This window comes from Mus musculus, chromosome 4 (genome assembly GCF_000001635.26).
Source record: "Mus musculus strain C57BL/6J chromosome 4, GRCm38.p6 C57BL/6J".
Classification (NCBI taxonomy): Eukaryota; Metazoa; Chordata; class Mammalia; order Rodentia; family Muridae; genus Mus; species Mus musculus.
In genome coordinates, this window is record NC_000070.6 from 63,119,069 (window position 1) to 63,142,092 (window position 23,024).

The window sequence follows — 23,024 nt, forward strand, 5'->3', positions numbered from 1 at the left end:
TGCCACCTGGTGGCTGCCTTGTACTGGCACAGCTTGGGACTCCAGGATTTATAAAGCCTTGGCAGGAATGTGGATGGTCACCAGCAATCCCTATCTTAGAAAGGGACAGGAAGAATGTATGCACAGTTATGGCCAGGACAGGAGGGGACAGGTCTTCTGCCACTATGAAGCTGATGTCATTGAATATTAGGCCTGAGTGAATGCCCCACTGTGCTGACACTGCCTGGTACATACCTGTAGTGGGTGCTTCTTGGCCACATGGGCTTCAGCAAATGGTTCGTTCGGATCACAGATACCAGATGGAGGCTTCTGCCTAGTAGTAGACCCAAGCTCCTTCAAACCCAAGTTTGATCCCTGCTCCTCTGGCTCCAGTGAGTGGTCTAGATGAGTCCCAACTCCTCCTCGGCTGCAAGTAGCTTGAGGAGCACGGACAGCCCCAGAGAACACAGGCAGGAGGAGGGGAGGGAGTGTTGCTTTGGGCGTTGCTTGGCTTGTTTTACCTTGGTGTAAACCAAGCACTTGGTGCAAGTACCACTTGGGTCATCACTGTGACCCTCAGAGCTTCTGTAATTGGTTGGTCTAGGAGGAAAGCATGACCTGCCCGGGGCCACAGAGGATTAAGTGGCAGCCTGGAGCTAGAACGTGTCTCCTGTCATACCCTGGGCTCTCCACCCAAGCCATGCTGCACCCCTTACAGCTCTACTGCCACCAGGGCTAACGTTTATGCAGGGACAGCACTGTCATGGGCTGCTGCTTGCGCTGGCAGCCACCATTCATTGAGCACTTACGACGTGGCTGGCATGTGTTCCGAGCTCTGTGTGTTGCGTCTGTTTTCACCCTTGCCACAGTCCTGTGGGGATAGTGTTCCTGTTACTCCCACTTTCTGGATGAGGAAACTGAGGCTCAGGATAAGTCCACTGTAGCCCCAGGTCCCCCAGACTACAGGTGGAGCCAGGACCCTCCTACTTTGCCTGCACTCCACTTTGCTGCCTGCTATATTGAAGGCTTACCAGCCCCACTCTCTGGCAATGCCAGACAGTAGGAGGGCTTGCCAGAAGACAACCAAGTGGCTAAGTGCGTGGCCATATGAGCATCATACCTGGGTCACAGAGCCTCACTGTCAGAGCACCCTGAGGCTTGGTCGATATCAAGTGACACTGCCTTCTCTGATGGCTGTGCCTTTCTACCAGCACCTCTCACCTACCTTCCCACACAGACTGTGTGTCCACCAAGGAGCTCTCTCCAAAGAGGGCCCCCTGGCTCGCTCACCAGCTGTGGTGCCTTCACAGCCCGGACTGGGGAACATTTAGCTAAACTGTTTCTCTTTTGCAGAAACTGCAAGTCCCCTGATTTCCAACCCTTTCCCTCTCCTGCAGAGTAAGTGATGGTCCTGATGGGAGGGTTGAAGAGGGCACAGCAGGGCAGAGAGTGACTCTCTGGCCTCCCTGAGGTATAGACAGGCCTTGGACCACCCTGAGGGTTAGTCCCAGTAATAGCCTTGGGAGGATGCTAGGGGCTCCGGAGGGTGGAGAGGTCAGGTAGGTAGAACCCTGAGCACACAGGAGGGGGGACAGGTTACCCACTTCTGATTATCCAGACAGCCTCAGGACTTCTCTTCCAAGCCACCTTTTTCCCTCTCTTTCCCTCCCCTTCTACCTAACAGTGTGGTCTTTCTTTCCTCCCACTGCCCCCTTCTTTGCCAGGCACTAGTGTGCTTCCTGAATACTCTGAGCTTTTGGTGTCCCTGCTGCCTGCTCCACTTAGCCCATCCTCCAGCTTATCCAGTTGTACCCACTGCCTCGCTTCCCCCCTCTTTCTCTCATTGCTTCCCCCTCCCATTGTGAGTGTCCTTATTCATCTGTGCATGCGTGCATCTTGTTTCCTCCATGAACAGTGATGCTCGTGTGGTCCCACGGGCAGAGGGTTAAGCTGTGAATCCCAAGGGGCAGAGTCTGTTTCCTGGGAGCTCCTGGTGCCTGGATGTTGTCCTTCCCATGTGCTCAGAACAGTGCCTGCCACGGAGTAAGCGCCCAGGAAGCAGCAGGCCCGTTGAGTTAGCAGCCTATATCTGTGTGGCTTCCCCTCTTTCTGCTCCTGCCTCTCCTTGGCCTTTCTGTCTCCAAGCTAGTGGACAGGCCAGTTAACAGGCTGGGCCCAGGGCCCCAAGTATGCACCTGGATCCCCACCTTCGAAGCTGCCTGCAGCCCAGTGTCAGGGTGCCTGAGTATGGACCACCTGTCACATGCCCACCTGTCTCCCCAGAACCCTACACGTGCGGCGCCTGTGGGATCCAGTTTCAGTTCTACAGCAACCTGCTGGAGCACATGCAGTCCCACGCAGGTAAGGCCCAGAGACCAGCAGAACCCACGCAGAGCACACCCCCCCCCCTCCATCCCATTATAACTGGACACACACATCTCTGGCACTTCCCGGGAACTTACCTTCTGAGCCCCAGCCAGCCTGCCCTTCATAGCTGACTAGTATGAACTCTGGCATCTCAGCTCTGCCTCAGGGTGGTTTGGGGAGGAGGGAGGAAGATGGGTTTCCCAGAGGTTGCAGGTCCGAAAAAAAGACCTGTAAATAGGTTCAAGGTCAACATGAGCAGAAGCGGATGGTAGAGAGAGTCCAGCAGTTGCGTAGATTGTGCTCAGGCCTTCCCCAGGGCAGTCCTGTGCACTCACCATTTCTACCTCTTGAAAGCCCTGGTTCTCAAACTGGAGCTCATGAAGCAAATGAGCAGGGGGGAGGCTGGGGCAGAGGGAGTCCACAGGCTGCCAGGGCTAGGACCGCTCTCCCTCCCAGGCTCAGCCATCCACTGGCAGCCTTCTGAACCCATCCTCACCATTGCCATTGCACAGCTCAGGCATTCAGTTTTCCAGTCTGTATCCGCAGACATCAATCACAGTGGCACCAGCTTCTGGTCTAAATTCTACTTAGTCAGAATTACTGTGTGTCCATAGGGAGAGTCCCCAGGCCCCAGCACTTCCACAAACAGTTACTATGTATCCATACAGCTGTTGCAAGAAGCCTGGCTGGGGCCCTCCCACATGGGTACTCAGGGATCCAGGTCCTTTCCCTCTTATGGTCCTATACACCCCTGGGTACTTAGAGGCTTTCAGCTCTGACTGGTGGTGTGGGGAGAAGTGAGGGGTTACACATGTGACACAGGTCCTAAAAGCTGTCGCCATTGGCACATGACCATCCTAAGTCTGTGGCAGAAGGCTGCTCAGAGCCTCTGTCCAGGAACAACCCAACACATTGCAGAAATAACTGTGCATCTGGGCAATGGGGCAACTACTACCTGTCCATCCAGATAGCTCTTCTAGAGGCATTCGAAATAACACGTAAAGTGGGGTGGTGATGAACACATATAATCTCAGCCCCTGGGAACCGGAGACAGGGGAGTCACAAGTTTAAAGCCCTCCTTGGTGACACAGATCTTCTTTCAAAAAAAAATCAAAGAAATGAAAATAAACACTGCATGAAATATGTGTGGTGTATGATGGGGGCTGATTAGTCAGCATAGTTGTTATCATGTGTGTCCCCTGAGGTTTACAAAGCTGTCAGGTAATCCTCCAGATTAAGCCTGACTAGCTCAACTGTCCAGGTTGTCTCAGTCACTGTTGCTGGGAAGAGACACCATGACCACAACACCTCTTACAAGAGAAAGCATTTAACTAGGGTTTGCTTACAGTTTCAGACGTTTAGTCCATTATCATCATAGCAGGGAGCATTGTGGCACACAGGCAAATACGGTGCTGGAGAAGTAGCTGGGAGTTCGACATCCAGATCCAAGGGCAGCAGGAAAAGAGAAATACTACACCTAGCTTTGGCTTTTGAAACCCCAACACCACCCCCAGTGAAACACTTTCTTCCACAAGGCCACACCTACTCTACTAAGCCACACCTCCTAATCCTTCTCAAGCAGTGCCATTCTGTGATGACCAGGCATTCAAAGATATAAGCCTATGGGGGCCATTCTTACTCAAACCACCACACAGGGGTAGACCACCACATTCCACTCCCTGGAATCCCACCCCCTCCCCCCGCCCAGGTTTGCAGCCATATCATAAAGCAAAATTGCATTCAATTCAACTTTAAGAGTCCCCATAATTTATCACAGTCTCCACAAGTCCAAAGTTCAGAGTCTCTTGTATCCTTGACTCTAAAGCCAGAATGTGGCCAAAGCTGCCAAGTTCTGCTGCTTGATGGGGCTGGGACATGGCCCCCTTGTTCAGTTACATCTGCACCAGCTTTCTGTTGTTGACGGTTTCTTTCACTGCTTAATCTTTTCTTTAATCACTTTTCACAAGTCGGAAGCTTAGCTGGGTAAGGTCTTACCCTGAGGTTACCACTTCCTTTATTCATTTAGCTTCAGGTGTTTTTTTTTTATTGTTTTGTTTTTTAAAAATGTTTTATGTCCTTGAACACAGGGCATAGCTCCACCACACTTCCTGGTCTGCTTTTCTCTTCAAACTGTACAATTTGTAATTTTCCTTAATAAGCTTGCTCCTTTTCATAATAGTCTTCATAAGAGTAGCTGCTAATAACCATAGTCAAGGCATGGGGGGAGGTAGCCACATTCTTTGCCAAAATATTACAAAAATGGTCTCTAGGCCATTTGTAATAGTCTTTCCCTCTGAAACTTCTTGAGTTGGACCCCACAGTTCAAGTCGCCCCAGCACTGCTTTCCCCACTCCTGCTAATAAAACCCATTAAACTCCACTAAAAGCCTTCAACGGAGTCCTAATTCAAAGTCCCAAAGTCAACACTCTACCCACGAGCTGGTCAGGCCTGTATCAGGAATGCACCACTCCTTGGTATCAACTGTGCCTTAGTTTCTATTGCTGTGAAGCGACACCATGACCACAGCAATTCTTATAAAAGAAAAACATTTCACTGAAGCCCTGCTCACAGTTCCAGAGGTTTAGTCCATTATCATCGTGTCAGAGAGCACGGTGCCACCCAGCAGACAAGGTGAAGTAGCTGAGAGTTCCACATCCAGATCCATGGGTAGCAGGAAGAGAGCCACTAAGCCCGACTTGAGAGCCCACCCTCAGTAACACAAAGACACAGCTACCCCACAAGAACACACCTCCTAATGTGTCTCCCTAGTGACTAAGCATTCGAATATATAAGCCCATGGGAGCTGTTCTTACTCAAACCATCACACATGGGTAGACTTCATCTTCCATTAGATGACACAATGTTACTCCAGCCTCCGTTCACTCATTTCAAAAAGTGCTGCACACCAGGCCGTAATTCATATTGCCTTGGGAGAGCTCCCTCTCCTATAAATCATTCTACAAACACAACCAAGCCTTTTAGTGGTAGTCAGGACTCCAGAGTTCTAGTTCTGCTCCCTACAGGCCATGAGACTTCAGGCAGGAATCTCTCCCCATCTTTAAAAGCAATGACACACAGGCTCCTGTGGCCTGGTATCTTTGCCTCACATTTCAGGTGTCTCCCATCTCCCAACGTCTCCACGATCAGCTGGGGGTAGTTCAAAGCATTTACACATGCCCCTAATGGGATTTACAGCCCTGGAGGTGATAGCCATGGTCCCTCTCTTTGGGCACCATGTCTGGTTCCTGAGCCTTACAGCCCAGCCTCCCACAGTTAATTCAGATTCATTCATGCCTTCCTGCTTCTGTCTGTCTCTGTCTGTCTCTGTTTGTCTCTGTCTCTGTCTCTCTGTTTCTGAATGTCTCTGTATGTCTCTTTCTGTGTCTCTGTCTCTCTGTCTCTCTCTGTCTCTGTCTGTCTCTCTCCCTCTCTCTCTCTCTCTCTCTCTCTCTGTGTGTGTGTGTGTGTGTGTGTGTGTGTGTGTGTAGCTGTGAGTTTGGATGTGGGTGCTTCCCCATCATTCTGGCAGATGGTGGACAGAAGAATGATGATTCAAGTCTGGGCTGAGCCAGGAAGTGGCCGCACTATCTCTCAGCATCTTGGCTGGTTCAGAGTCTCGGAAGGGCTGCTTTGTGCTGGTCCAGCGCAGCCAGAGAATGCCTTCCTCGAAATCCAGTGCAAAGCCAGGCGGAATCCCAGCCAGGCTGAATCAGGATTAAAGGATTGGCTTCATGGAGGGAAATTAAGCATTGTGAGCTGCACAGTTCACAGCGCCGATGATAAGGGGATCAGCCTCAAGTAACACCAATCTCATTAAGAGCCTCTGAATGGCACAGGCTAATTCACACTAGTGAACTTATGTGCTGAAGGGGACCTGTCTGCCCTGGTGACAGGTCAGGACTAGGACTAGCAGACATGATGTTATCTATAGTGAGTGGTAGTGAGTGCTTGCCATGTGTTGGGTACTGGTCATGGGTCGGGTATGTTGACTGAGGTACATTTCCATCCCCTTTATAAAGGCCTAGAAAACTATGTCTGCCATGGCTCATAACTATCTAACATCATTTCAACTCATACTTGCTGCCAGGTCTTGGTCTGAGAGTTTTACATATATTCACCATTTAATTCTCAAAGTAGCTCTCTACATGCCACATTAACTCCATTTCACAGAAAAGGATGCTAAAGAGCTGGAAAAATGGCTCTTAGTACAGTGTTTGCCTTGCAGGAATGAGGAACTGAGTTCAGTTCCCAAAACCCACATAGAACGACTAGGCATGACAGTATACACTTGTAAACCTAGCCTGGAGAGGCAAAGAGAGGGAATCCTTGGGGCTCCCTGACCAGCCAGCCTGGCCTACCTAGTAAGGTGGATGCCAGTGATAGAGTCTGTAACAATAAAATAAAATAAAATAAAATAAAATAAAATAAAATAAAATAAAATAAAATAAAATAAAAAAATAAAATAAAGAGGGGGTGGGGGAGAGTGGCCCCTAAGGAACAAGATTGTCCTCTGGCCTTCACACACACATTGGCATGCACCCAGCACACACCTGCATATGCTCACACACATACCAAGAAAAAGGAGTCTGAAGCAAAAGTGATTAAATTCACTTGTCAGGGTTATAAACTCAGTGATAACTGGACCGGGATTCTCACTCCCGGAATGAACTCGGTTTAGATAGCATGGCCTTTTAACATTCACGCTGAAGCCGAGGTCTGTCCTGGTGGAGTCAGTGGACTGACTCAGGGCTGGGCCCTTGCAGTCCCCTCCAGTGAGGGTGGAGAGCACAGTTAAGAAGCACCCAGGAGTCTTTGCAGAGAATAAATTAAATCAGCAGTTCTCTGTTTTACACTGGGGAGGTGGCCAACCCTGATTTCTGATCCCTTGAACCACTTCACAACTTTGGAATTCCTTTTTTCCACTGTAAGAGTTTTTCAAACCTTTCCTTCCAAAGATGAGGGTTGCAGAGGTGATATATTCAAAGACTATGATACCTTCTATGGCCTAGCCTCACCTCACTCCATCACCTGTTGGAGGTACAAGTTGAGCATCTGAGATGCTTGGAAGCGGAAGTGTTTCAGTTCACACAGCTCAGAGTATGGGATATTTGATTATGTAGAGCATGCGTTCTAACTGTTCTCATTCCTTCCCTTTCTCACCTTCCGCCGACCTCCTTCCCCCCAAAAGCATTTCCTGACGCTCATATCTGTCTGCTTTGTTTCGTGACTTACTGAATTTAACTACAGCTGTCTGTATGACCCTGGGTTTAGAATTATCCATTGGATGGTGATGAGCTTAGCAGTGGGCAAGCAGTTGAAGATGATTAATTCCCATCTTCCAGAGCCTGTTATAGCTGATAGTGTAGTAGTAGGGAATAGGGCTCCACAGCCCTTCCCACATCCATGGATGATTGCTGACAGGGACGGTCTTCTATAGGTTCAGTGCTGGTAACCGTAGCTGCTATGAGTTCGTGAGTGTTATGGTTGTGTAATGCCTAGAAAATGACATTTTCCAGCCCTTCTTCCTATCTTTAGCTCTTTCATTCTTCCTGATCCCACCTCCTCAGTTTCCCTGAGCGGAAGAGGAGTAGTACAAGGTCTTTTTTAGGGCGAGGCACTCAGATATCACTTATCCTTGGTACCCTGGGCAGCCACGAATCTCTGCACTCCACTTATATTCACTGTCAAAAAAGCTTCTCTGATTAGGGCTGAGAGTCGTTTTTGTCTAGTTGTATGAAAGAGGTGCTTAGTCATTTTAGTTAGACAGTAGCAATAAGTTATACCCTTGGGTCTCTGGCTTCCCCAAGTATGGATTGTTGGCCTGGCTTCCAGTACTAAGCATGGATTCCTTCCTGTGGAGTGGCGCTCAAATTGAATCAGAGGGTGATTAGTGGATCACACAATAGTTGTACCGCTACTCCACAGGTGGGCACGTCTTGCCTAGAAGGTTGATTAGTGAGATTCACAGCAAGGTAACTTCATTGACTTGCTGCCTGCATCACAACTCCTGGCTCTTTGAAAGTTAGCCAGGAGGGAGAGTATTTCCAGTGAGTTCCAACTTGCTTTCTTTTTCTCTTATAAGTGATGTGTGTAGAGTTTTCAGCCAGGGGGTTTTAACACTGTAGTTCTGATCAGCATTCAAGAGAACTGACAAGAACCTGTGTTGTTTTGTGCCCCCCTGGAACCTCCTGACCAGCTCCTTTAAGGTACCCCATATCTGGCACCAGGAGTTTCGTATGGTGACCCACTGCTTCTAGGAGAAGCATTATCAAGTAATGATGGGTGTCTCTCATCAATCTCTATATTTTTAAATAGCTTAAAAAGTAGTAAATTTTCATATGGCTCTTTTGTTCATCCTTGGTTTTGGTTAACTCTCTCCTGCCCTCTCTCCCTGATCTACCACCCTCTGACCCTGCTTAAATATTAAGACCCCTCCTGTTGCCACTCTCGACTTTGCCTGTGTTCTATCCACACTCTTGTAAGGCACTCCCCTCTCCCAGTTTCCTCTTTCTAGTCTCCAGACTACAGGGAAGAGTACTCTAGGTTAAACAGAGCTAAAGAGTGGAAGCTGAGGTTCACGTATGAAAGAGACCAAGTGGTGTTTTATTCCTGGGCTGTCTTATCCCACTCACTATAATGCTTTTCCAGTTCCAGTTGTTTACATGAAAACTTCATGGCCTAATTTTTCTTCCTAGTTGGATGAAATTCCATTTTGTATTTGTACCTGTTTTCATTATCCATTCATCAGTTGATGGACATCCGGGCTTTCATTAGCTTACTCTTGCCCATCAAGCATGGGTATGCAAGTATCTATGCAGTATGATATAAGATCTTATGCATATATGACCAGAGGAAGTATAGCTGGGTCATCTGGTTCTAGTTGCTTTGTTTTGTTTTGAGAAACCTGAGTTCCAAAGTGTCTGCACTAGTTTACTATGAAACTAGATCCCTGTCTTTCACCTCGCACAAAGTTCAACTCCAAATGGATCAAGGACATCGACATAAGAACTAATTCCCTGAAAGTGCCAGGGAAGGAAGTAGGGAGCACCTTAAATACTTCCTGAATAGGACTCATGGAGGCACAGAAAATAAAACCAACAGCAGACAAATGGGATGTCCTGAAACTGAAAAAGCCTCTGTACAGTAAAGGAAACAACTGTCAATAGAATAAAGAGGCTGCCTATAAATTGAGAGAAAAAGACGCATCTGTGTGTTGGACAGAGGGTGTTTGTGTCTGAAAGAAACTCAAGAAACTGACCATGAAGAAAGCAAACAACTCAGTTATAAAGGAGGTTATGGAATTATGCACAGAGTTCTCAAAAGAAGAAATGCAGATGGTTAATAAACACTTTTTAAAGTGTACAACGTTCTTATCACTCAGGGAGATGCATGTTAAAGCTACTTTAAGATTTCATCTCATGGGGCTGGAGAGCTGTCTCAGTGATTTAGAGCACTGGCTGTTCTTGCATAGGACCCAAGTTCAACTCCCAGCTCCCACATGACAGTCCCAGGATCTGACGCCATCTTCTGGTCTTCACAGGTACCAGACATTCATGTAGCACACAGACATACAGGCAGGCCAAACATGCATACACATAAATTTTTTTTTAAATGTTTAATTAAAATATGCCATCTCACTTTAGTCAAAATGGCTGTCATCAAGAATACAAATGACAATACCAGTCTCATAAAAGGAAGCTTGAGAGTCTTCCTACCCATGTTTTCTAGGAGAATTTGTATTATTATTTGAGTTTTGTTCTGTTTTGTTTTTTTACAAAGTTAGCCAATGAACCTTTAAGAGTCTGGAGGTTTCTTTATGAGAAGTTACTTAACTCTGAGCTATTTCTTTAATGGGTGTAGGACTCGAGTTATCAATTTCTTCTGGGATGAGCTATGTTTCTTTGTGTTTTTGAGGTGTTTCTCTTGCCTGACTTGTTGAATTCATTGGACTAAAGTTCATAATTACTTTTAGCCCTTCATGACATCTGTGGGCTCTGTAGTGATGACCCTTCATTATTGATCCAAGTGATGTTTATCCTCTGGTGAGAGGTTTATCAAGTGTATTAATCTTTCCAACAACTGGGCTTTTGATTTCATTGGTTTTTCTCTTTGAAAAATAATTCTTGATTCTTTGTTAATGTCACACCATGCATCCCAATCCCATTCATCTCTCCATTCCTTCATATCCACCCTCTGCCCTCCCAAACTCCCCCCAAGAGACATACACACACACACACGTACATACATACATACATACATACATACATACATACATACATACATACATTTATACATCTTGTCATGGAAGCTATAGTATGTCACAGTGTGTCCCACAGTGTACTCTTTTATCCATACATCTTTACTTATTCATTGAAGTGAGTCATGATTTGAAGCTTCTGGCTTCTGCTACACCATCAATACTGGATGCTCACTGGGACTCCTCTTAGGTATCCTGTTGTTGCCTTGTGTCATGGAGGTCCTGCACCTTTATTTCTGTAGGACTAGCCCCTTCATGTGTTCCAGCAGTTCATAGATGAGGTATATGTTGGGGTGAGCCAACTCGAAGCTCTGGATCTGAGCCTGGGTGGTAGCTAAATTTGTCAGACCAACAGCTCTCCGGTACCCACACCACCAGGGCAAGCTCTCTAGCACAGTCTTGGCTAGCTTACCCAGTACTGCAGCCAACAAGGGATAGGGCCAGCTCTCCTGAAATCATGACCTCAGGGCTGGTTCACTTGTGCCTTCACCACCAGGGCCAGTTCTACTGTGCTCTCCTGACTACTGCAGCCAGTGAGGGGTCAGGCTTCTGGGCCGGCCAGCTTTCCCACCTGCCATGCTACAGGCATCAAGGGGCAAGAGGGAGACATCTCTCCCTCACCCACACCAACACAAGGCAGATGGAGGGCTGGGCCAGCTCTCCTACTCTCATAAGATGCACCTGTGCCCTTCTCCCCCACCACCACCAGGGCCAGCTCTACTGTGCTACCTAGGCATGGTGTAGGGCCACTTCTCCTCAGGGACAGGGCCAGCTCTGCACAGAGCATCAACATAGTCCCGTGAGTGGTAATTTGAGCTATGGACCCCTACTGTTGCATGGCCATAGACCAGACATGGCCCTCAGCAGGAGCACAAGCCAGGACTTCACCATGTCTTAGGTGGCAGAGAAGACTATTCATCTCCGCCCTCATGTTTCCAACCCCACCTCTCTTCATAGTGCTCAGGCCATCCCCTTCTCTTTATTTCCCGTCTGTACACCCCATTCTGGCACGTTGTAGTGGCTTCTGCTGTGGATGGGCCGCAAAGCTAGTGGCCTCTGGGTAATCATAGGGTGCCTGGAGGGCTGATGTTCTTTGTAAGAGTCCTCTATGTCCTCGGCTTTCCTTGTTGTCTCCATAGTCCTTCCTGAAGTTGTGGGGTGGCCATACCATTGTCCTAAGTTTCTAAATTGTACAGATGAGGCTTTGAAACCATAAACAGTCGTGTGAGAAGCCTGAACTCAACTCCCTGCGGCATGTGTTGCTTTACCCCTAGTTGCTCATCACCCACACACACACTCCTGCCCCACACACCCACCCCTGACCCCCACACACCCACTCCTGACCCCCACACCCCACCCCTGCCCCTTTGATCTTACCTTTCTCTTCAGCTTCCTCTTACCTTTCAACGTGACCCATTACTCCCTTTGTTCTGCAGCTGACAATGAAAACAACATCACCTCCAACCAGTCCCGATCTCCACCTGCTGCAGTGGAAGAAAAGTGGAAACCTCAGGCCCAGAGGAACAGTGCCAACAACAGTACGTCTCAGTATGCTGGAGCCCGGGACCCCTGGAAGTCCTACAGCCCCAGTGCATCTGTAGCCTGTCTCCCTACTGCATCTATAGCCTGTTTTTCCATTGCATCTATACCCTGCATCCCCACTGCATCTATACCCTGCAGTCCCACTGCATCTATACCCTGTAGTCCCACTGCATCTATAATCTGTTCCCTACTGCATCCATACCCTGTCTCCCCTCTGCATCTATACCCTATCTCCCCACTGCATCCATACCCTGTCTCCCCACTGCATCCATACCCTGTCTCCCCACTGCATCTATAGCCTGTCTCCCTACTGCATCTATAGCCTGTCTCCCCACTGCATCCATACCCTGTCTCCCCACTGCATCTATAGTCTGTCTCCCCACTGCATCCATAATCTGTCTCTCATTGCATCTATAGCCTGTCTCCCCACTGCATCCATAGTCTGTCTCCCCACTGCATCCATACCCTGTCTCTCATTGCTAACACCTGTACTTCCTGTGAGACTGAAGATGATGCTTACTTGTCCTTAGGACTCAGGCAGGAATTCTTAACTTACAGATAGGCAAAAGAAAGCCAGGAAGAAAGGGTGTGTGTGTGTGTGTGTGTGTGTGTGTGTCCAATGCACTACTTTTTTTTTTCTTCCAGAGCTGAGGACCGAACCCAGGGCCTTGTGCTTGCTAGGCAAGCTCTCTGCCACTGAGCTAAATCCCCAACCCCCAACACACTACTTAAAGCCAGAGTCACAGCTAGAACCCCACATGTTTACAATTTCCGTAGACTCTTTTCCTGACACTAGCCCTACAACACTTTCCTCACTAACGATTCCTATATAATTCCTGCTGAAGAAAAGGTTGTATTCAAAGGTTTAGGTAACTGGCACATGTGGCAAGTATGTTGCATACATACCACTCTATACCCACGGTAGGCATTATTTATCAACCATAGAACTTTATCCCCATGGTGCCATAGGGATATGGTACAGACCATATCAATTTGTATGCAAAACAAAATCTATTTGTTATTCTTCATGCTAACTATTTAGGATATTGCTACTGCCAGTTGAAGTAGCTTTGAACGTCAAAAATAATCCTTTCTCTTTTTGTGTCCCCTGCCAGCCACAACCAGTGGTTTGACGCCTAACAGTGTAATCCCTGAGAAGGAGCGGCAAAACATCGCAGAGCGGCTACTGCGAGTCATGTGCGCTGACCTGGGTGCGCTGAGCGTGGTCAGTGGGAAAGAGTTCCTCAAGTTGGCTCAAACCTTGGTAGACAGTGGCGCCCGCTACGGGGCCTTCTCGGTCACTGAGATCTTGGGCAATTTTAACACCTTGGCACTGAAGCACCTGCCACGCATGTACAACCAGGTGAAGGTGAAGGTGACATGTGCCCTAGGCAGCAATGCCTGCCTGGGCATAGGTGTCACATGCCACTCCCAGAGCGTGGGCCCTGACTCCTGCTACATCCTAACGGCCTACCAGGCTGAGGGTAACCACATCAAGAGCTATGTGCTGGGTGTGAAGGGGGCAGACATTCGTGACAGTGGTGACTTGGTGCATCACTGGGTGCAGAACGTGCTATCAGAGTTTGTGATGTCAGAGATCCGGACCGTATACGTGACAGACTGCCGGGTGAGCACGTCTGCCTTCTCCAAGGCTGGCATGTGCCTTCGCTGCTCAGCCTGTGCCTTGAACTCAGTGGTGCAGAGTGTGCTGAGCAAGCGGACGCTGCAGGCCCGCAGCATGCATGAGGTCATCGAGCTGCTCAACGTGTGTGAGGACCTAGCAGGCTCTACGGGCCTGGCCAAGGAGACCTTTGGCTCTCTGGAGGAGACGTCACCGCCACCCTGCTGGAACTCAGTGACGGACTCGCTGCTGCTGGTCCACGAGCGCTATGAGCAGATCTGCGAGTTCTACAGCCGTGCCAAGAAGATGAACCTCATTCAGAGCCTCAACAAGCACTTGCTGAGCAACCTGGCCGCCATCCTGACCCCTGTGAAGCAGGCTGTCATAGAGCTGAGCAACGAGAGCCAGCCCACCCTACAGCTCGTGCTCCCTACCTACGTCAGGCTCGAGAAGCTGTTCACAGCCAAGGCCAACGACGCGGGCACCGTCAGCAAGCTGTGCCATCTCTTTCTGGAAGCGCTCAAGGAGAACTTCAAGGTGCACCCGGCCCACAAGGTGGCCATGATCCTGGATCCTCAGCAGAAGCTTCGGCCGGTGCCGCCCTACCAGCACGAGGAGATCATTAGCAAGGTGTGTGAACTCATCAATGAGGTGAAGGAGTCCTGGGCCGAGGAGGCCGACTTCGAACCTGCTGCCAAGAAGGCTCGCTCAGCCACCGGAGAACACCCCGCCGCTCAGGAAGAGGACCGGCTGGGCAAGAACGAAGTCTATGATTATCTTCAGGAACCCCTCTTTCAGGCCACTCCTGATCTCTTCCAGTACTGGTCATGCGTGACCCAAAAGCACACGAAACTGGCCAAGCTAGCCTTCTGGCTCCTGGCCGTTCCTGCTGTCGGGGCTCGGAGCGGGTGTGTAAATATGTGTGAACAAGCACTTCTGATCAAAAGGAGGCGACTGCTTAGTCCTGAAGATATGAACAAGCTCATGTTTTTGAAATCTAACATGCTTTAAGACTCAACTTTGAGGGAAAAAAAGACAAAAAAAAAAAAAACAAGAAAAACATTAGGAACACACACAACACTGTCACAAACAAAGAAATTTAAGTTCTAAACACTGTGGAACCTCATTGTAAATGCCCCTTGGGAACTTAAGTGCTTTTTTTTCGGTGTGTGTTTGTGTGTGTGTGTGTGTGTGTGTGTGTGTGTGTGTGTGTGTGTGTGTGTGTGGTGTAGTGTATGCACACGTGTCCATACCCACACACATGACATTGCATGGGTAAAGGATGTGGGAAACTCATACTCAAATGCACAGCCAGAGAACCTCCACATGCGTGCACACACACACAGGCACACACACACACACAAACACACAACCCTGGTGCGTGCATACATGCCTTTCCTTGGGTGTGTGTGCACTGAACGGGGTGGGTCAGGAAAGCTGAGAGAGTGGGGAAACAGGAGCGGTTTCGCTTTTCTCGGACAGGGGCTCTAAGGACTCCCGTTTTCAGGTGTGCAGATTGGGAGAAGCTGGGGCTGTGAGATATTCAGGCAGCTGAGGGCTGAAGTGGCTTGAACTCCCATCCCCCAACCCAGCCCTCCCTCATCAGACCTTCATCCCCTCAACCTGTGGTACCCATCCTCTGCCCCAGCTGCTCCGGCCGGTTGTCCAAACTGTGTCAGATGGACAGTTTCTGCACTGGACTTTATTTCTTGTTTCACCTTCAGGGCATTAAGCTGCTGTACCTGGGACCTCCCCCTCGGGTGTCCAGGGCAGCTGCCTTAGAAAACACACTATCTATCTCCCCAAATCAGGAAAGGAGACTCTAGAAATATAAAGCTGATGTTCTACTTTTTAATATAAGAGAGAGAGAGAGAGAGAAAAAACAAGACTTTCTTTTTCCAGAGACATAGCTGACTCTCCACTCAATTTTGTTGTTGTTGTTGTCGTCATTTTTCACAATACTTTAGCAAATTTTTTATCTTATGGGGGACTCGGTTTCTTTTCACATGTGATTTCTGGGAGGCACTGAATGTCTGACTTATGTTCTGGAGTCTTGTTTGTTTTACTCGCCCTCTTTTATTCCTAAGTCACACTGTAAACTAGCTCATCTCAATGGCGCTGTCCAGGACTCACCTAACCAAGATCAAGGCCATGACTGTGGGTCTGGAGTAGGGAGCTGGGAGGAGCCCTGGGTCCTTGGCTGTGGGGCTTGGTGGAAGCTATAGTGGGAAGCATATGACTTTAGGGATCCTGAATGTCATCGAGAGAGCCGCTGCCTGGTTCCTGCCTGTGGTCATGTGAATGTCTGCCTCATGAATGTCTGCCCCCTGTCCTCAGACTGCTTCCTCCTGCTCACCGTGGCCTGACCTCCAGTTCTGCAGGGACACTGACTTAAGTCCATGTTTGTGTCTGTCAGACCCACAGCCTCTCCCACTCCCCAAATCTCAGGGGTTCTGGGAGTTTACAGCCCTCAGAGGTCCCCACAGGCACCTCAGACCTGTAGTCAGGACAGTGGTGGAGCACAGGATGTTGCTGGCTGGACAGTAGGCATTCTGCAGGTGGATGTGCTGACTAAATGCTGTGAAAGGGCTTGTTAGCCCTTGCTTCTAATCCCCTTGGCCAGGAACTAACGCTTCTACACACAGTCCAGATGCCAAGAGGGGGCCGCCATTCTCTTCACAGGATGATGAGCAAAACTACCCCATAAAGGTCTTTAGCTTGGTGTTTCTGATCCCTCCAGTGACCACAGCTGTGGTATGGGGATGCTTAGATTTCATGTTGAGAATGGCCACCCCTGAGGGGTTATTTGCAAAAGCACCTCTCCTACCTGGGGCTTGGACTGCCCCCCTCCTCTGTCATAAAGCATTACACAACTGAAAGATACCTCGACTTCAAAAGCACTGTACCCGTAGCCCTTGCCCGTCAGCAGGAGGGGAGTGGAGATGTGAAGACTCAGTGGCTTCCAGTTATGCTCAAGGTTCCAGAACTCTGTCCTTGAGGCCTAAGCCCACACTCTTCGCCTCACAAGTCTAACCAAGCTCTCCTGTAGAGTCTCAGACACACAAACAGATCAGAGAAGGCTGCGTCCACATCCACTCCAGCAAGCTATGGTCTCAGGAACCACCATACAATCCCTACTGCAAGGGATGTGGTAGACATTTCCATCATGGTGTCTTCAACTTGGCACTTACCGTCAGAGGAACCTCTGTCCACAGTGGAGAGATCCAGACAGGAACTGAATGTTGCACCCTGAAGAATGTAGGAATGTCTTCACACTGCCCGTGGACTTCCAGGAGGTGGGCTCTGGATTGATGATGAAGGATACCTCTGGTCTCCCTCGTCTGTTGGGAATGGGGCCGTAACCCAGCACTTGTAGCCACACTGGAAGCTGGGTGCTTCGTGCAGTCAGTGAAAACAGATCCTCAGGCAGAGCTGGGCCCGAGCTGCTGTTACAGCCAAGCCCAGATGTGCATTGCAGGTATTCTTTTGGAGTGTGGAATATTCTCCCTCCAGAAAGAAACTTAGCGTTAAACTCCAGGCATGTGGTCATAGGTAGTCACCTCCTGTCCAGTTCATTTGCACCTTGAATCATCTATCCTCGAGGCTTAGATTGCCTCTCTAGGTTCAGTGTGAGCCCCACTTGGTCCTCAGAAACTCATCGCTGGGATGCCTCGTCCTCAAAGATTAGAAGGGGGTAGGCGGTCATTTCTCTCTAGTGTCCCTAACAGGAAAAGCTGCCCAGTGTCTGCTGTCATCTGGGCCATCTCCACAGTGCACATCCTGCAGCCAACAGCTCAGTAAATCCCAAAGATCCCCCAGGTCCAGCCACAGGCCCCGTCAGCAGCAATATCCAACTTACCAAATTCTAGTTCAGCCAAAGCACTAAGAAAGGCTCTTCCAGTTGATCTCCAGTGGCCTGGGCTGGCCTCAGCCTTCAGAAGGATTTTGCCATCTGCCTCCTGACTGTGTGATCACTATAGGTTTTTCCATCATAGGCTATTGGGGGCTGCAACACCAGGAAGCTGGGCCATTTCTAGCATACAGCCTAGCTTGAGCTGTATGATTCTCTGGACACAAATGGCCGTTGCTTTAACATCCGTGGACTCAAACGCAGAAGAAGAGAAGAGGAACTTCCATTAGTAAGGTTCTCCCCTCAGGCTGCCGTCACTTTGTTTCATCGGTGAAACAGGCTCTTTTGCCTGGGAATCAGTCACTCAAGTGGTCTCAGGTTCTATGAGGAGTGATTATACATGGAAGCACTTATTCTCAGCGTGGTTCTGTTCCCAACACCTGAGTCCTCCTGTCAAGCTTCCCTTGCACGACTTTCACAGCGCCCAGGATGCAGTGCGTCCCAAGTGAACACAGCTACGTGCATCCCATCCCTAGGGCTAGCCTGCACAGGAAGCCGCATGTTACAGCAAGAGGGATGCTGTCAGTATCCTGCCTGGTGACTCCGCATTCGGCATTGTGGGGTTGGCGCTAGGCAGAGGGAAAGGTACCTGTTTCCTGGTGAGAAGGGCAGCTGGTGACACTGATGAGAACTCATCTCCAGGTTTCTAGGAAGGACCTGGACACCAGCCGTGTGGGCTGGCCAAGAGTCTTCATTTCAGTTCGACAACTTTGACCTCCTGCACTTTGAAGAAACGGAAGAATTCTACAAGGCATGTTTTCCACTGTGAAGCTGATTCTCTGCTTTTGGAGCCCCCCCCCCCAATTTTTTTTGAGCAAGGTCCACTATTTTCCTGGACTCGGGCTAGACTTCCTGAGGAGAGTGTGGATGTCTTACATGCTCACTCAGAGGACACAGGGTCACCATGAAATAGCAAAGCTCGTATGTAGGCAGGATGCCACACCAGACCTTGTCATATCATGCTCAAAGAGGAGAGCACAGGACACTCGGTACCCCATAAGCTATGCCAAGCTCCCAGCTTCCTGGTCTTGGCAGCGGTGTGACATTGTTGTGTCTGTCTTTTATCTAGAAGGTTTGTGGAGGGCAGAACCAAGAGAGTGAGGCTCAGGCTATACCCTGGAGACAGTGCACAGGGGCTCCTGTCCCCAGGGCCGTGGGAGAGCTGGCGAGGAGGCTGCCCCTCCCCTTCACTGTGGCAAACGTTTGCTAGGCAAACCAATGATGCGGTGTTTCCTCATGTTTCCCTCCCATCTCCCTTTTGCAGGCTCTCCGGGGGTCAGGGATGGTTGTGGCTGTGGTTGTTTTTCTTCCTCTCTTATTTGGGTCTGAGGATGGTAGTCTGGAGAGCCCTGGCTTTGACCAAGGGAACCTGTGGTCTCTGAGCACGTATAGACCTCACATGGAAGAGGGTGGTGCTTTAAGGGTCCACTCCCACTTGGGAAGTTGACTAGCCGTGGAGTTGGCATTGGCATCACCACCCGCCAAGGTCCTACCATTCCTTGGGCACCTTGACTCTTTGAACCAAAGGTCCTTAAAGGGGCAGAGCCCAGCCTTGTCCTTAGGAGTCAGAATCTGCAGGCCCGCTGGAACGGGGGCTCCCACAATCCAGGTGCCAGAAGGCTCACCTAGAACCATTCTCCCAGCCAGCCATCGTGGGTGGCTTCCCAAACAGGGCTCGAGCTTGTGGCCTGACTTGGGCTGGGCCTGGCCAACCATGAAAGAGCAAGAGCCATGAGGCAGGGCCTTCCAGATCCCAGGCATCAGGAAACCATTTTGTATAACAGCCCGAAGCAGAGATATTTTTTAAGACGCATGAAGTATTTTCAGTTGTCTTCTGATCCTATCTTTTTTTTTTTCTTTTCCCCATAACTTCCCGTTGGTGGTCCATTCACATCAGGTAAATCTTGAGACGCCTTGGTGCCCCATTCCTCCTTCCCTCTTACTCAGTGACCACGTGTGTGCACCTCCATCCTGTCTCAGTAGTAAAGACGTTCTAGGCAATACCATAGACACATCTGTGTCTCGCTTCGAGTGCAAGAAACTCAAGTCATCTTAAAAAAAAATTAAAAAACACAAAAAAAATTTACAAAAAAGCAAACACACACACAAAAAAATATCTTTTTTAGGCCAGAGTTTTCTACAGGTATTAATGAATATTTTTCTTAATCCTTATAAGTTTTATGTGTTTAATATTTCTTAATACCAGTAGTATTAATTTATACTTTTGTAGCAACATAATATTTTTATAAACAGCCAGTGCTTGGCTTAAGTCTTCACGGGGGTTTATGCAGGGCTATCTTAGGGACCCTGTGTACCATGTACTGTATTTAAAAAAACAAAAAGTTACCCAGTGTCACACTTGCTGTGTTAATAACAAAGACGTCATTGGCGGTCTCCTGTATTGATGGTGTGGATGCAACAGTCCTTCCGGGAGCCACATTGCATGGGGGTTCAGTTGCCAGTTCTTGTGATACATAAACTCCCAAGGCCAAACTTGAGGGTTTATTTAGGGTTTTCTGTGTGTCCTTTGGGGTGTTTTATTTTACTTTGGTTTTAGGTACTGTTTCTCCATTTTATAGCCAGATTGGTTTCATGGTGTTTAAACATTTTACTGATGTCAAATGGAAGAAAGGAACAGAAAATTTTTAAAAGAGATTTTTACAAAGTAATAAAATGTAAAACCGAGCTGTTTCAATGTTACCGTCTTTCCGTGTCTGTTCTTGTCCACAAGTGGACTATTCCCATGGATTGTGGAGAAGAGGAAGGTTCCACTGGGTTCCTTAAGTCACCAAAAGCCCTGGCCCAAGATTCAGTTCCTCCCCCGACCCCCAAACCGTTTCCCAGCTGGTTGATGCCAAGGTAAAATGACATCCTTCCATGACTAGAGGATCAGTCGCCTAAGGGCGCTCCCGAGTTCATGTCAGTGTTGTATTTATGGTTTTACAATAAAACAACCTTTAGGAACCTCTGGTGTGTGATGTTTTTCTTAGGGTTGGGGTTGGGCCATATCATCCACACAACACAGATCCTGCAGTGGCTAGAGGATAGAAGTCCGGTACCAAGGTGGCGTGAGCCTGTCACACTCTAAAGACATGCTTGCCCATTCTTCATTTGAGTCATTGGTTGGCACAGCACAGGCCCAGCTCAGTATTTGGTGGATATGGGAGAAGGCACCCCAGGATTCTGTGACCTACTGTGAGATGACTTGTAGAGACCTGTCATGGAGAATAAGGGATGGGTTTTAGTCGGTCCTGCTGGTTCAATGCATAAGGCACACATCTAAGTGGGCCTGGCCCCACAGTCGTCCATGAGGCTTTTGTGCCTTTACTGTAGTGGCTGGGTCTCCCATGCAACCTGCATGTGTTTACGGCTGTTATATGTATCATTTGTTTCCTGGGCAGACCAGCCCAATTCCTGGTAGCACTGGAACTCTAAACACATGAGAGTTGGCTCCTGCCACTTATTCAGAGTCTGATGTCACAGACAAGAGGACATTTTTGCTTTCCTTCCATAGGCTTGAAGTTGAGGGAGAGAAGATCCCACTGGAAACTGAACGTGTGGAGGGGAGGGTATAGGACCTCAAGGGAGCCCAACACAGGAAAGCTGCCCCCTTAGTCTCCAGGTAAGTAAAGTGCAGAGCCCCTCCCCACCTCAGGCTCCATCCACTCCCCTCACTGGTGCTAAGGAACTCCACTCTAAGATGAGTTATTAGTATCTTCTGAAAAAAATTCCGTCGAATTATGTGCAGGTGACCTAACTATACTGGCCCCTTCCCAGAGGGCATCAGCCTAGCCCTGCAGACATGCCCCTGGGAGCCTCTACAAGGAAATCATGGGCATCTCTGTATGAGCAGATAAAGTTGGCACAGGAATTTCCCCACGGCTGAAACTATAAGGAAGTCTGTGGTGTCCATAAATTTTCTGAATTCCTTGACCTCGAGGGTCAAATGAGGCCAGGCCTCTGGGCCTCACCACTGGAGGGCTAGCCTCTGTGTTATGGCCATTTAAGAAGATGTTTCTTTTTCGTTTTTTCGGTTTTTTTGTTTTGTTTTGTTTTGTTTTGTTTTGGGTTTTTTTTTTTTTTTTTTTTTTTTTTGGTAACTTTGATATTCCCTTGTGGTTCATTGTTTTCAGTGGCCAAAGTATGTGCTCTAAAGGCTGCTGTGAGAGCCAAGGAAGTTTCCATGGGTCAAGCTGCATTTGTGCAGATTACATTCTATACATTTAGAATGTTTTCCACATACAGAAAGTGCAATACATATTACAATGAATAAAATGTGTACACGTGTGTAAGAAGATGTTTCTTAAGCAGCCACATATATACTGTAGCAAGTAAATATGGAGAATAACCACTAAAATCCCCCAAGGCAAGACTGGATACTCTGCGCCTCCTCGGGGTAAGGGCTCCTGGGCGGAGAATGAATCCTGAGCCCTTTTGGGAGAAGTGTTGTGGATTCCTGGAAGCGAGTTACAGACAGGGATGATTATGTTGTCAAGGTACACGATTTATTTATTAGTTAAAGCTGTAGCGAGTCCCGGGAATGCCTGTCATGATGGAGGTTGAAGATGCCTAGCCTGATAGGCTCAGAACTGTCACAGAAGCAAATGCCTTCAGGACAGACAATTGGAGACAGGAAAAATGAGCTACAGGGAGAAGTATCCTCAGGGGACAGCTCAGGGCCCTCAGTTTGTCTTCCCCAAAAGAACTGAGTGGCCTATCGGGGTAGCACATGTCTCTGATTCCAGAACGGATAGGTAGAGGCAGAGCAATCTTGGGTTTGAGGCCAGCCTGGGCTACATAGAAAGATCTTGATCCAAAGCCACTAAGAATTGAGCAAATTTTTATGATGACATTTGGTTTTTAGTAGAGAATTCAGAACTGTACAATAAACAAACAAAAACCCACCACGAACCTGATGTTCCACTGGTGGGAGCCAGCCAGCATATGGAACTTGTATTTAATATTTGCCCTCTTAAATATTTATCCTTCAGGACACTCCAAAATGCTCCACTTCAGAGTGGTCCCTCCAAACTCCCATTGGCAGCTGTCCCTGGCAGATGGGGATGGATATAATCCTGATGATGTTCGTTAGCCCCAGCTGGGAGACCTTTCCACAACTTTCTGCACAGCTGCCTGTCTCCCTGGTGGCTTCTAACCTGTCCACTTCAGACCAGAGCTAAGATCATAAGCACTGCCCCTTCAGACAATCTTTTCTGTTGGAAACTAGAAACCCCAAGTCCCAGATTTTGAAGAAAAAGGAAGGGTCTATGTGTCTCGGGAGACTATAGACTGTGCTAGACTCACATCCTGCCTACCTGCCAGAACACTTCAGCAAATGGCCTCCAGGC

The 23,024-nt window shown here is 48.6% G+C and overlaps 1 protein-coding gene across 30 annotated transcripts in view; it reads left to right on the top strand.

Moving 5' to 3' along the window:
• The window catches only part of Zfp618 (zinc finger protein 618), a 174,155-nt gene extending 153,514 nt beyond the window's left edge, over positions 1-20,641 (top strand). For 13 of the 30 annotated variants that reach the window (XM_006538286.1, XM_006538288.1, XM_030253817.1 and 10 more), the window contains 4 exons: positions 1,333-1,377; positions 2,263-2,340; positions 12,040-12,141; positions 13,261-20,641. In XM_006538286.1, coding sequence (XP_006538349.1) covers positions 1,333-1,377; positions 2,263-2,340; positions 12,040-12,141; positions 13,261-14,777 — 1,742 coding nt within the window. In that variant the 3' untranslated portion in view covers positions 14,778-20,641. The remainder of the gene's footprint in view (positions 1-1,332; positions 1,378-2,262; positions 2,341-12,039; positions 12,142-13,260) is intronic. The other 17 variants (NM_001369115.1, NM_001369119.1, NM_001369116.1 and 14 more) reach the window with 4 other exon arrangements.
• Positions 20,642-23,024: the final 2,383 nt, after the last annotated feature.